The sequence below is a fragment of the Zeus faber genome, assembly GCF_960531495.2.
Source record: "Zeus faber genome assembly, chromosome: 11".
Taxonomy (NCBI): domain Eukaryota; kingdom Metazoa; phylum Chordata; class Actinopteri; order Zeiformes; family Zeidae; genus Zeus; species Zeus faber.
In genome coordinates, this window is record NC_137205.1 from 6,487,781 (window position 1) to 6,501,292 (window position 13,512).

The following is a 13,512-nucleotide window of genomic DNA, read 5'->3' on the forward strand; positions in this document are numbered from 1 at the left end:
TAAATGTCTCCTATGGGTAAAATACTTTCATACCTTGATGGGGTGATTGCATTGAGTTGAAAATATAAAATCTAATGCCACTCGACAGAGTAGAAGGTTTTCATTGGTTTGAACGGATTCATTACCCCCTGTGTGCTGAACGAAACCACGGCAGCCACTTGTCAATGGCAAAACCAATAAGCACCAAATGAAATTTGCTTTTCAGTCATATAGACATTTTGGTACTTAACCCAACAGTTTAGCGAGTCTATTATATGCATTTTGCCTTGAAACTCAACCTGAGAGTAGTATTTTGCTGGAACAATAAAATGTGATGTAATGTGTACAACTACGCACACCTACCATATGAAGGGTGACATAATCAACATACAGAAAATTGGCAGTCAAGGACGATTCTAGCAAAAGAGAGACAACCAAAAATGCAGTGTAGTCATAGGCACAAAGCGTGGGCCGACGAACTGCCTTGTTTGTTTTGTTTGCAAGAGCAGCACACATGATCTATAGATTTCCAAATAGCACTGAAGGTTGTTCAATAAAAACACAATTTTTCCATTTAAAATTCTGTTCATAATTTGACACTACCGTAGCCGTAAAAGCAAACTCCTGGGACTCAGACATCAAGACTGCCGATACAGGCACAGAGACGGGACAGATCAACAGGGAGTGGAGGGAGGGAAAGGATGGATTCTGAACACTTACCCTATTCCCCCTCTGCCTCTCGGTCCTCCCCTGCCGCCACGGTCAAAGCCACGGTCGTAACCACCGCCTCCACCAGCGCCAGCACCACTGCCTACGCCCCCGCCTACGGCACTGCCTCGTCCGAAGCCGCCCCCACGGCCCCTGCCACCCCGGCTGTCCTGGCCCCCGTAGCCCCCATCCTGGCCGCCATAACTCCCGCCTCCCCCTCCGCTCAATGGTGGACTGTCCTGTCCATACCCTTTGGGGAAGAGAAAGGTTTGGCAATGTGAGGGAAATTACCCTTTTTGACACAGCAAACATTCCACATCTATGCTTTAGCAATTACTACCTTTTGCAATTTTGTAAAAAAAAAAAAAAAAAAAAAAAAAAAAAAAATCCATCCATCCATCCATCCATCCATCCATCCATCCACACACACACAAATAAAACAAAAGCAGGTGTATCTCACCCCCACTGGGGCCGTACTGGCTCTGCTGACCGTAGCTTTGTGGTGGTGGGGAGTTGTAGCTGGAGGGCTGGTTGTAGGGAGCGGCACCGCTGTGCTGGGGCGGCTGCTGCTGGCTTGTGGAGCCCCCGTAACCTCCACTGCTACCACCACCATAGCCTCCACCACCACTCTGCTGCTGCCCATAGCCAGGGGACTGGGAGTTGCCTCCAAAACTGGGGAGGGGGGCACAGTTTTTATTTTAATATACTGTGTGTGATAGATATATATATATATTAGTGCTGTCAAAATTAACGCGTTCATTTTGTTATTAATTTGACATATGTAACAAGTAAAACTTTTTCTTTTTTTTTTTACACAATTAACGCAGCTGTGTTTTGTCTACCACTGGGCCACACCAGAAGCAACATGTGACGTCAGCAACACGTCAGCAACACAAAAGCAGCGCGGCATTTGATGATACATCAATTCCTTGCAGTTCCGGGTCCGTCTTTATTTCGTCTAACATGCGAGCACTTGAGAGTTTAAACTAAATTGTGAAATTTCCAAACCTTCAATTGGTTAGTGAATCTCCTTCCGTTTTCAACTTAAAATTTTCCATTACATTAGTATTTGAAGTCTGTTTAATAACATAGTTGGATTACCTTGTGAGTTCAGCATTTGTTTATATTTATTTTTGTTATCAGTTATTTGTGGTTTGATTATTAAATGAAGAAAAACGTGATGACATTGTTTTACATTTGATAAAAATAAGATTAATAGCGTCAAAATGCCTGCATATAATAAATTATTGCCTTCTTAGCTGATATCTGAATGTAATGACCTTGATGGTTTTGAAATTCAACTGGCACTTTAACATATAGGCCTGGGTTTTGTTATTATTTCTGTAAGAAATATGCCTTTCAAGCTGAAAGTGAAATTTGATGGCCTTTGATGGTTTTTATTACAAATCTGTATTCTACAGTAGAGAATCCGTGTATGAAGTTAAAACGCTGATATTAAACAATAGTATTTGAATTTAAATGTACATCCTTTGTGTTAATTCCACATTAATGTTATAATTTTACTTCTATTTTTGTCTTTCATCTGGCTGATTCAAACCAAAGGTTGAGCTAATGACATTTTTCCCACAGCAATCTAATTAACCGATAGATAGCACTTGACGTCAAACAACCATGGCACACCCAACACAATGGACTCTTTATAATGGAAGGCTAACCACATGTAACCACCAAGTGTGTTTCACGGCGTCAGCACCAGTCGTGACTATTTGTGGTTACTTCAAAAGCATCTAGATGGGTGCAGAGGCCAAGATAAATGGAACAGACCACATCTTAACGACGTCAGATGGGATGATATTCCAAAGTCATTCATCACCATATTCTTTAGTTTGTCAAGTTCGTATGCGAGTGTTTTTAATATTTGAAACCAGAGGATGCATCAAATAGCAGTGTTCCCCCAAGGATCGAGTTGGGTCCAGCCCAAATTTGTCATTTGGCAATCACTGCCACCGAGCGATTGGAATTTTGCACGATCGCTCAAGCCTAGACTGACATCATAGTTAAATGTAGTGTTTTACTGAACTAAATTATATTGAGGCATTCCAAATTTTGTCCTCCCTATTTACATACATGAGGGTGGCAGAACATTAAAAACACCTCTGAATATAATGCTGCTCAGTACAACATCACCACCAACGATGTTGACGTATGACGTTGATGAAGCATTGTGCAACATGGACAACAAGTGCCCTAGATGTTTGGATAAAATGAATTATTCTTTATGAGGATATGAAAAAGTCTGGTAGAATAAAATATAATGTTCCAGGAAGAGATTATATTGCAATAACAGAATTAGCAGAAAAAACATACTTTATGTAATACAACATTTGAAATAACTATGCTGAGGCATTTTACTGGCTGTAATAGTGTTGATCACTATGACTCTGCATTATATAATACAGCCATGCCAATTGATAAAGCAATCTGGAGATCACTGCTAAATAATGATGCATGCTTATTTACAATTTCTGATAAGACATGTGCAATTATCAAGCAGGGATCATGGTATGCAGTTGTTGATTCACACACATGCAGCAGAGTTGGAGACCATCAGTAAGACTCACCCAGCAACTTTGTGGCTTACTACAATAACATTGAGTCTGTCAGAAGGCATTTCTGTGGTCCTTCACAATCATTCATTCAACGGTATTTGAAATCACTGGACTACAGGCAGATATTGACAACCAATGACAGAACCGAGTTAGTGAATACTATGAAGCATCCAGCAGCAAAGACATAAGCCAAAGACAACAATTCCTGCCCACAAAATAAAAAGGTAAATGATAAGTGACAATCTGTGCAAGCAACTGTACCAAAGACGTGCAACAATATAAGGAATCACTTATTTAGTTTAGTAATTGGCCATACTGGCCATCCTTTGTACACTGAAGCAGTGCAGGGTAATGCAACGGCTGTACCAATAAATGAACAAACAGAACACAATCACAGAAATATGAGACTTGCTGTTGATAAACATATGAAGGAAAACTCTGGCACCTACATTAATAATCTAAAACGTGAGCACTCTTCTGTTGAAAATTATTTGCAAGTATCATGGATTATGTTGGAAGTTGGGCTACTGAGGTGGAAATACAGGTCGCAGCAGATGTACTTGGTGTACATACTTTCACGTAGTTGTAAAAAGTGGTTCAAGTACCGTACACCGGAGTTACACCGCTGGGGATGAGCGCGCACTCTCAGTGTCCGTGCACGAGGTCAGGAGGGCTTTGATGCGGGTGAACACCAGGAAAGCTGCGGGCCCAGATGGCATATCTGGACGAGTACTGAAGACCTGTGCTAACCAGCTAGCTCCGGTGTTCACCACAATATTCAACATCTCCCTGGCTGAATCAGTGGTCCCATCCTGCTTCAAGAGGTCCACCGTCGTTCCTGTCCCGAAGATCGCCTCTCCAACCTGCCTGAATGACTACCGTCCGGTGGCCCTCGCCTCGGTGGTCATGAAGTGTTTCGAGAGGCTGATTAAGGATTACATCTGCGCCTCCCTCCCCCGCACCTTGGACCCGTTGCAGTTCGCGTACCGGCAGAACAGATCCACGGATGACGCGGTCTCCCAGGTACTGCACACCACGCTCACGCACCTGGATGGCCAGAAGGGGGCCTATGTGAGAATGCTGTTCATCGATTATAGTTCAGCTTTCAACACCATAGTCCCCACCAGACTGGCTGCCAAGCTGATGGAGCTCGGATTGAATGGTCCTCATGTGCACCTGGATCCTGGACTTCCTCAGAGGCCGCCCCCAGGTGGTCAAGGTGGGGAAGTACATGTCAAGCTCTCTCACCCTGAATACAGGATCCCCCCAGGGCTGTGTCCTCAGCCCCCTACTGTACTCCCTGTACACACATGACTGTGTGGCCAGGTCCAGCTCCAACACCATCATCAAGTTTGCTGACGACACCGTGGTCGTGGGCCTGATCACCGACTGCGATGAGAAGGCCTACCGCGAGGAGGTGGCTGACCTGTCACTCTGGTGCCAGGACAACAGCCTACACCTGAATGTCAGCAAAACCAAGGAGCTGATTGTGGACTTTAGGCGTGGATCACAATCGAGGACGCACGCGCCCTTGTGGATTAATGGGACTTCTGTCGATAGGGTGAGCAGCTTCAGATACCTGGGAGTCCACATCACAGAGGACTTAACATGGACTGTTCACACAGACACTCTGGTGAGAAAGGCGAGGCAGCGTCTTTACCACCTCAGGCAGCTGAGGAAATTCCGGGTCTCGTGAGGATCCTCAAGTCCTTCTACTCTGGAGCAGTGGAGAGCATCCTGACAGGCAACATCACTGCCTGGTTTTGGAACTGTACTGCCCAGGACAGGCGGGCCCTGCAGAGGGTGGTGCGTTCAGCTGAACGTACCACTGGAACTACCCTCCCCCCCTTGCAGGAGCTATACACCAGGAAGTGTAGTAGCAGAGCCCGTAGGATCATGAATGATCCTCATCACCCCAACAACGGACTGTTTCAGCTGCTGCGGTCAGGCAAGCGCCTCCGCAGTCACACAGCGAGAACAGAGAGACTGAGACAGAGTTTTTTCCCGCATGCCATTAGAACTGTCCACGCTGACCTCACCAGGGGTCCTAACTGAGCCATGCACTAGGCTCCACTACCTACTGTACTGTATGTAGCATACTGTACCGCATACTGTGTCACTGTTCAGGGTTGTTCGTGATGCCGTATTGCTGCGCCGTACTGTTGTATACTGTGCTGTATAATCCCAAACACTACTCCCTCTATTCACATTCACATGCCACTTTAATTTACATGCCACTTTAAATGCACGTATCTGTATATACATAGGCATATTCCTTCTATCTATTCCATTTTATTTCAATTCATTTTTATTGTATTTTATTCTATATATTTTTATCTTATTCTATAAGTATTCCACTTACTGTATTACGTTTTAGGAGTCAGTTAGTCGGTCTATTAGAAAGGAATTTTCTACTTTTTATTTTATTTTCTATTTTTTCCTAGGACATATTGTGTGCTATCACCGGGTGCGTTGCATTACATTTCACTGCATATATGTATGAAAGTATGTATATGTATGTGACAAATAAAAAATCTTAAATCTTGAATCTTGAATCTTGTACATCAAAGCCACAATTTAAATTAGTAACAGCAATTTACCTCAAACATGTAAATTAATGTTATTATGAAGTGGTGACATGTGTGACATTCAGAAAATGGAATATGCTCATATCTGTAGCAAATCAAATTAATCTGGATTAGGGATGGTACGCTGAGGAATTTTTCCCACCAGTAATAAACTCATGACAACACCAGCCTGCAGAGCTGGGACCCTATTGTTTTAGCTCTGATTTTCTATCTTCTTGGCTTTTTTCAGGCTTAAAGTATCTGAAACACGGCAACCGCAGTACGCAGAGACATGGTTTAGGTTTCAAAATCAGTTCATTTCAGACATCTGGGCCTGCCGGACAAACTCTGTTCCCTTTGCATCTCTTTGCCATGTTTACTTAAAGGTATGTGCACCAGAGAGCACTCTGTCATACTATTGGTCAAGATACGAATCGTAGGATTTGTCAAACTAGACAGGATGATTTGTTGATTTGTTTCAGGAGCGGGGCACTTTGTGACATCATCCGATGTTATAAGTCCAAGCTTCGTCTCTCGGAAGTCCTGTGGACTGCATAGTGCTTGCTGTGCAGCAAGCTGTGTTTAAAGGAAACTCTGAAAATTGTCACTTGGGCTGCATTTCACAAAACCCCAAAAATTATAATAAGTGACGGAAGGTGTTTTCGCACCACAGGAAGTTCTAAGAACCTTTGGATGAACTAGAGCTGGGCGTTAAAATTATCCATAATTTTAATGATTAAATCTTCCACACTGATGATAAATTTGAGATTTATTTTTCGATATAGTTCTACCGACAAGGCACGAATAGCCAATCGTACAGCAGAGATACTAACATGTGACATGAACGGTAGGAGCGCTGGGGCATCCTCCGCGGCGCTCTCCACGCTCTCTGACCAGTGACATCTGGTCTGACACAGTTGGAGGTCGTCTCACAGTCTACTCCAAACGTCCTCGCATATAATCACAGACCGCAGAAATTTTTTGCACTCAGATGATGATAATTACATTAAATATTTAAATGTATAGAATATAAATCGCTTTATTATTTAGTATTTATTGTATCTCTTTTTTGATTGCATATTTATTTTATTTATTTAGTGTTTAAGAAAGCCATGAGAATACACTTAAAACTGTAAATTGAGCATTATTATTAAATATATATTGTGAAATTATCGACATCAATCAATACAAAAAACATTCTGATAACAATTTTGGCCATATCGTCCAGCCCTAGGAGGCACTGTCCCATTCTTTTTTGTTGATTTACGGAACCTCAGAAACTTGTAATACATACCTAACATGACTTAACTGGACCCTGTGTATTTCTGCCTGCACCTATATTTATTATTATTATCCCCCTATTGTAATTGCTCGAGGAAAATTCTGAATTTATCAGGCTAAAACTGAAACAGAACTACGGCAAAAGTTATAAACAAGGTTTATGTCATTTGAACCAGTATGTCAAACATCTTGTGGTTTAAGTTTCATCCATATCGATCGATATATGGAGCAGAAATTAGTGAAAAACCGACCAAATTTGACCCACAGTAGCCTGATTGCCATGCCTCACCAACTCAACAATGTTCGAAAACAAATTGAACGAGATGAGATTTACAGTGCGCCGCATTATGATGACACTACATACTATAAATGTGCAGGTTCTGATTCAGAATGTACATTGGCACTGTGTTAAGTGTGTCGTGTAGACTCCGCCGCTCTGTAGTGGTTCGAGATTGGAAACTAGATGTATGTATTTATGTACCTTCTTATCTGTTAGATGTCTGTGGATCTGTTCTATCGATATTTTATCTCTTTTGTCCCCATTACTTTGCCAGATTAATGAAAAAATACAAAAAAAATAGACCATAAAAACTTGTGACCATGTCATGTCCACTTGACTGTGCGAGTAAGTGATGCGTTTAAGATCCAGCAAGGCGTCGGAAAAATAGAAACCGTGATAGGATAACTCTCCTAAAAGTGAGTTAATGAGTAACGTGTTTCGCATTTCATGGAAATTTAACTTATTGAAAATGTAATCCAATGAAATAAGTCACCACTAAAAATTGATGCACACGAGATGATGATTCGTGTGAAATTGAAGAGGAAGTTAATTTACAAAGGCCATTATAAATATAAATTAGGGATGCAATGGTACAGTGGGCTCAAGGTTCGTATGTATCACAGTTTTGGGACCACTGTAACGGTACGGTTTCTTTACATTTCATCTCCTCATGATGCTGGCCACCTCTGGTAAAATCGCCTACCTCCTCAGTATGTCAATAACCATCTATTGTCATAACCTTTTTGAATGAAATCATGAATAAATATGTTTGGTTCAGTTTGTGTTTTCTGAAAAACCTGAAAAAATGACTTATGCCATTATTTTAGGAAGGTGACGATTTGAGAAATTTAAAAAAAAGTTAAATTGGTATACTTTTTTTATAGTAGTCACAAATAAATAGTGTAACGCTCTGTGTGCCCGACGGTTGGGGGAGGGGGAAGATGGGGGTTCAAGTTCATTGGTGAGTTGTTATAATTGATATATTTACATTAATTAATCTGATTGGGGGTAGGTGTCGAGGATAGTGGATAATTCTGATATATACACACTACTCACAAAAAGTTAGGGATATTCGGCTTTCGGGTGAAATTTCAGGATGAAGATAACTTGCTGTTCTCTAACAAGGAGCTGAACGGCAAAATTCACAACAGGTGTTTGATCCATCAATCGACCAATACATTTCCTGGTTCAATTAGAATTGGTATTTAAACAGTCCTCTTCATCATGCTGTTCACATTTTGACATCATGAGACCAAGACGACACCTAACAACTGATCAACATTAGCTCGCCGTTGTGAGGCTTCAAACAGGATGTTCTCAGAGGGAAGTGGTCACTGAGCTTAGAGTGTCACAGAGTGTCATCAGCAGGTTGCAACAGAGATACAGAGAGACTGGAAGAGTCACAGAAAGGCCTAGAAGTGGACGTCCTTTGGCCACATTCCACACTGACGAGCGCTTCATTGTGAACAGTGCCCTGCGGAACCGGATGATGAATGCCACTCAACTCCAGGCACATTTAAGGGAGGTGAGAGGCACCCAAGTGGCACGTCAGACCATTCGAAACCGTTACCATCAGCCTGGTCTGCATGATAGACGACCTGCAAGGGTACCTGACAACACCACCAGGCACAGGCAACATCGTCTTGCATGGGCCAGGGAGCATTTACGCTGGATGGGGGACCAGTGGCAAATGTGTCTAGTCAATAAAGAACTGCCCTACACTTTGTGAATGGTACAGTGACAAGCCCATACTACCTGAATAACATCATTAATCCAGTTATTATGCCCCTGCATGAACAACACAGGCCTAATTTCATCTTCATGGACAACAATGCTCCAGCTCATCGAGGTCGCATCATTAGGGAACGGCTGCTGGAGACTGGGGTACCTCAAATGGAGTGGCCTGCACTTTCTCCAGACCTGAATCCCATAGAAAACCTATGGGATCAGCTGAGTCACCGTGTAGAGGCTCGTAACTCTGTACCCCAGAACCTCAATGACCTGAGGGCCACCCTTCAAGAAGAGTGGGGGGCCATGCCTCAGCAGACAATAAATCGACTTGTGAACAGCATGAGATGTCGTTGTCAAGCTGTAATTGATGCTCAAGGGCCCATGACAAGTTATTGAGACAGTGACGTTTTTTGTTGTGGTTTACCCACCACTGTTGTTGGCTTTTGTTTCAATAAATTGTTTGAGATGAGGAAATCACCATTGCATGCTTCTACTTAAATGCCCTACTTTCATGATATAATATCACTGTAGCGTGAACTTTTTACATTTTCCATAAATTTCACTCTAAAGCCAGATATCCCTAACTTTTAGTGAGTAATGTATATAGAAACATTTCACTAAAAAATTAAAACAGTACTATAGTTAGTTATTTTTGTGTACAACAGGTATAAACAGTATATTTCCCACATAAATAATAATAGTAAAATAACTTATAGAAATAAAACCTTACAGGCAGAACAGTGCGTGTGTGCCTTTGCTTTGTGAACCTGATGTGACGGTGAGTGTGCACCTTTTCAGCCAGGGCACTTCCTGGTGAGGGAGGAACACAGGCTCTCTCTTACATGGAGGGGGAAACATTTGCTGGTAGTAGGAGACGGCAACTTAAACAAATACAACATAAAACTGTAAAACATGACAAAATAAAAAAATAAAATAAAATGGCTCATCCCCCAACGAGACTCTGTTCCCTTCATTCATACAAAAGAGCTTTTCAAAAGAACCGGCTCGTTCGTGAACGACGTGGTGACGGGAAGTTTGTAATAAAGAGGCCATCCCAGGAGTTATTTTCCATCTGGACACCTTGATTGATGGCACTCTTTACAAAATCATTTTTATGTTGTTTAATCTCGTGTTTCTATTGAAAATACTGCATAGCTGCGTGCAGTTGAAAAAATTAACTGAAACAGACCTCCTGCGCAAAAATAGAGAAACGCTAGGCAGCTGACGTGGCCAGTGGAGCTTCAACAGTGGATTTAAGAGGAAGCAGCACTTACAGCACGCCCGCCACAGCTATACGCCGTGCCTATGCGTCTGGTGGACTTATGCCGTGATACCGAAATTCAGCGGTTCACGTCTGTGTATTGAACCATAGGGGGCGTACCAAACCGTTCAATAACATAGCATGTACCGCTGCATTCCTAATATCGATATCTGACCCACCGCAGATTTTAGGTATGTTTGGTGCCGTTTCACTGTTTTCACTTCACTTGCTTCAAAACAAGGTGTCACTTGTGCGAATCAAGCAAATATTTTTAAGATATGGCTTGTTAATGACGAGGGTGCCGCAAACTGTGTTTCTGAGATAATCACCCTCAAAATTTTCCGAAGGCTCCGTGTCTTGTTTACGGAAGTGAAGTCAGCTTTTCTTATTCACATGTTATGCCGCCTAGACAACAATGAATCCAGGTGTGTGAATAAAACACGTAAGATTTAAAGGTTGAACTCTATCAAAACGGTTTCACATTGTGACTTCACATCACACGGAATATGGAGTAATGATCTTCACCTGGACTGTCGTTATAAAGGAACCGATAGATCAACGTTGTTCAGCGTCTTGGTAAGTGAAATGCGTTTCCCCATGTAATCTAACGGGAATATTTAACTCCACGGAGAACATGGATCTACTATTTATGAATCAAACTGGGTTTTAAAAATACGTTGAGATTAAAAAACAAACAAAAAAACAAAAAACAAAGGCACAAAGGCAAAAAGGAAAAATCTAATTTCCCTTCTCGAAAGGTATTTTTCAACTTATTTTGGCTGCTCCTGGCAATTTTAGAAAGGTGCGATAATGCTGGTTCACATATGTTCATACAGATACAAGAAAAACAGCACTGGCAACTGGTATACACGTGGTTTAGAATTGAACAGTGAATGGAATAATCCTCTTTCCAAAATTGAAGACCACAAACAATAATGAATCTTAGTTCATGAAAGATGAAAATATTGACGAAAAGATAAACTGATGAACAACAACATGGTATGTTTACGGACACATGTTTACAACCAGTAGATATTGTACAGGAATTATTATACCAGTACTTTAATGACATTTTGTCTTGTAGTGCCTGCAGCGGGAACAACCCTGTATGTTGCTCACGTTTGGTTGTGAGGAAACTCGATTTTGGAAATTAAAACAGAAGATGTCTGAGGAATTTTATGATTTGATGTGTGAAGTGTCAAAACACATGTTACATGGGATGAAACATAAGAGAGCATTTCTAAGCAAGTTTTACACATCTAAACCGCCTCACTGGTCAAAAAAAATAAGATGAAAATAGACATTCAGCATGTTGTCAATGAAAGGCGTATAAAGGAAATCTACTCAATTAGCATTGTGCAAGTGCAGGCAGGCGGTCGGGCAGTCACAACGTGTCATCTGTTCTCTGTGTGTAGTTGATGCATTGTCTGGAAGCAATACATTAATCGGATCCTAAAATTGTTGTCGTTTATAGTTTCCATTTATTCAATGTGTGTAACAATTTGTACATAAATACATGATTCACACAAATACTGTATAGGAGTGAATCATGTATTTCCATATCAACAACACAAAAGTCCACCCCATCCGTACAGCGTGGTGTGGGGCCGATCTGTGACAGCGTCTTACCCTGATGGGGAAGAAGAGGAGTCCTGCGGTGGCTGGCTGTAGCTGGAGTAAGCCGACTGCTGGCTGAAGCCGCCTGAGGAGGGCTGGCTGCCGCTGTTGCTGTAGCCTCCGGAGTTATAGGACTGATTGGTCGGGGTGTAGCCACCTCCTCCCCCCTGGCTAGGGGGCGAAGAGCCATACCCTCCTCCTTGTGTAACAGGGCAAATGGCTTAGTCAGTGCAATACACATACTCCAATCTCATCATCAATCAACATATTTATCAATATGTTGATTGGGATAATCAAATGTCTGGCACTCCAGCTAAAGAAATTAAACAAATTGTTGTGTTCTCCATCTACCTGACTGCGGCTGTCCATAGCCGCTGTAACCTCCCTGGTTGTAGGAGCCAGAGCTGCTCTCAGAGTTCTGGCTGTAGCCTCCGTAGCCCTGCTGGCCATAGCCCTGGCCAGGGGACTGCCCATAGCCCTGGTTAGCCCCGCCGCCATACGACCCATAGCTACAGACCCGAAAAGAAACAACCGACAGGTCAACATGTCCAACGCAATGCCACACCTGACACGAGTCGAGGCCTCCAGTGAATAATCACTAGAATTTGTACACAAACATCAGGCATCACTTCACCTGGGAATATGCACCTTATGGGGATATTTGCCATGCATTTCACATATTTTCTTAAGTATCAGCTGGTGGCGTTTACTGATTTAAGGTTCAACTTATTTATTTTCAGATTTGGTTCGTGACTCGGATGCAAACTGTGGATCCTAGAAAATGTTTCAGACAAATTCTCCATAAACATTTGTGCAGAGAAATGTAATGCGTCAATCAGAAATAATTGATATATTTATTTTGGCGCAAAGTGTAAATCAGTCACATTCTATATGTATTAAGCCGAATGCCCTAGCCTGTTTTAGTTTCTAAATAGAAGGTTCACTCTTTCTGGAGAGATTTAAATCATTTCTTCAATGTCACTCACTATAGAATGGATGCATTTACGCCTCAGTTACAACATACGGGGTACGATTGCTTGTGTTTTGGTTTGTTTTGATTGGTTTGATGATGGTTAATTACATTCATCCGAAAGAACCTACCCCTGCGCAGGTGTTTGGTTGTAGTCTAGGAAAGGAGAAAGTACAGAACGTCAGTCGTCAATCATCACAATAACACAATATTCATAACCTAGCTGCGTTGGTACGGCGTGTATCTGCCTAGGCCTCAGCGTTTCCAGGGTAAGAACAGCAATTACTGCGTCCAGGACCATTATGCAGATGCAGCTCCATCCATCCTGCCATTAGAAGTGGCGCAGAGCCGATTACAGGCCTTCAGATGTGGGTCAGTAGCACAGCGCGCCTCAGAGGAAACAACCCTGCCATACGGTGACTAGCCAGGAAGCATGACTTCACGTCAACGTTTCACACGACAATGAATACATTTATTATACACTGACAGGCATAAAGCGGCAAAAACTAAAATTCGTTTAAAACACCGTTAACTCCCAGCGAGGGTGA

The 13,512-nt window shown here is 42.2% G+C and overlaps 1 protein-coding gene across 5 annotated transcripts in view; it reads right to left on the reverse strand.

Annotated features, from left to right (window-relative positions):
- fus (FUS RNA binding protein) overlaps positions 1-13,512 on the reverse strand; it is a 39,083-nt gene that overhangs the window by 25,374 nt on the left and 197 nt on the right. For 4 of the 5 annotated variants that reach the window (XM_080009972.1, XM_080009969.1, XM_080009971.1 and 1 more), the window contains exons 2-6: positions 13,096-13,120; positions 12,346-12,503; positions 12,007-12,193; positions 1,148-1,359; positions 700-937 (exon numbers count right to left, since the gene is read on the reverse strand). In XM_080009972.1, the coding sequence (XP_079866098.1) occupies positions 700-937; positions 1,148-1,359; positions 12,007-12,193; positions 12,346-12,503; positions 13,096-13,120 (820 nt within the window). The remainder of the gene's footprint in view (positions 1-699; positions 938-1,147; positions 1,360-12,006; positions 12,194-12,345; positions 12,504-13,095; positions 13,121-13,512) is intronic. The other variant, XM_080009970.1, reaches the window with a different exon arrangement.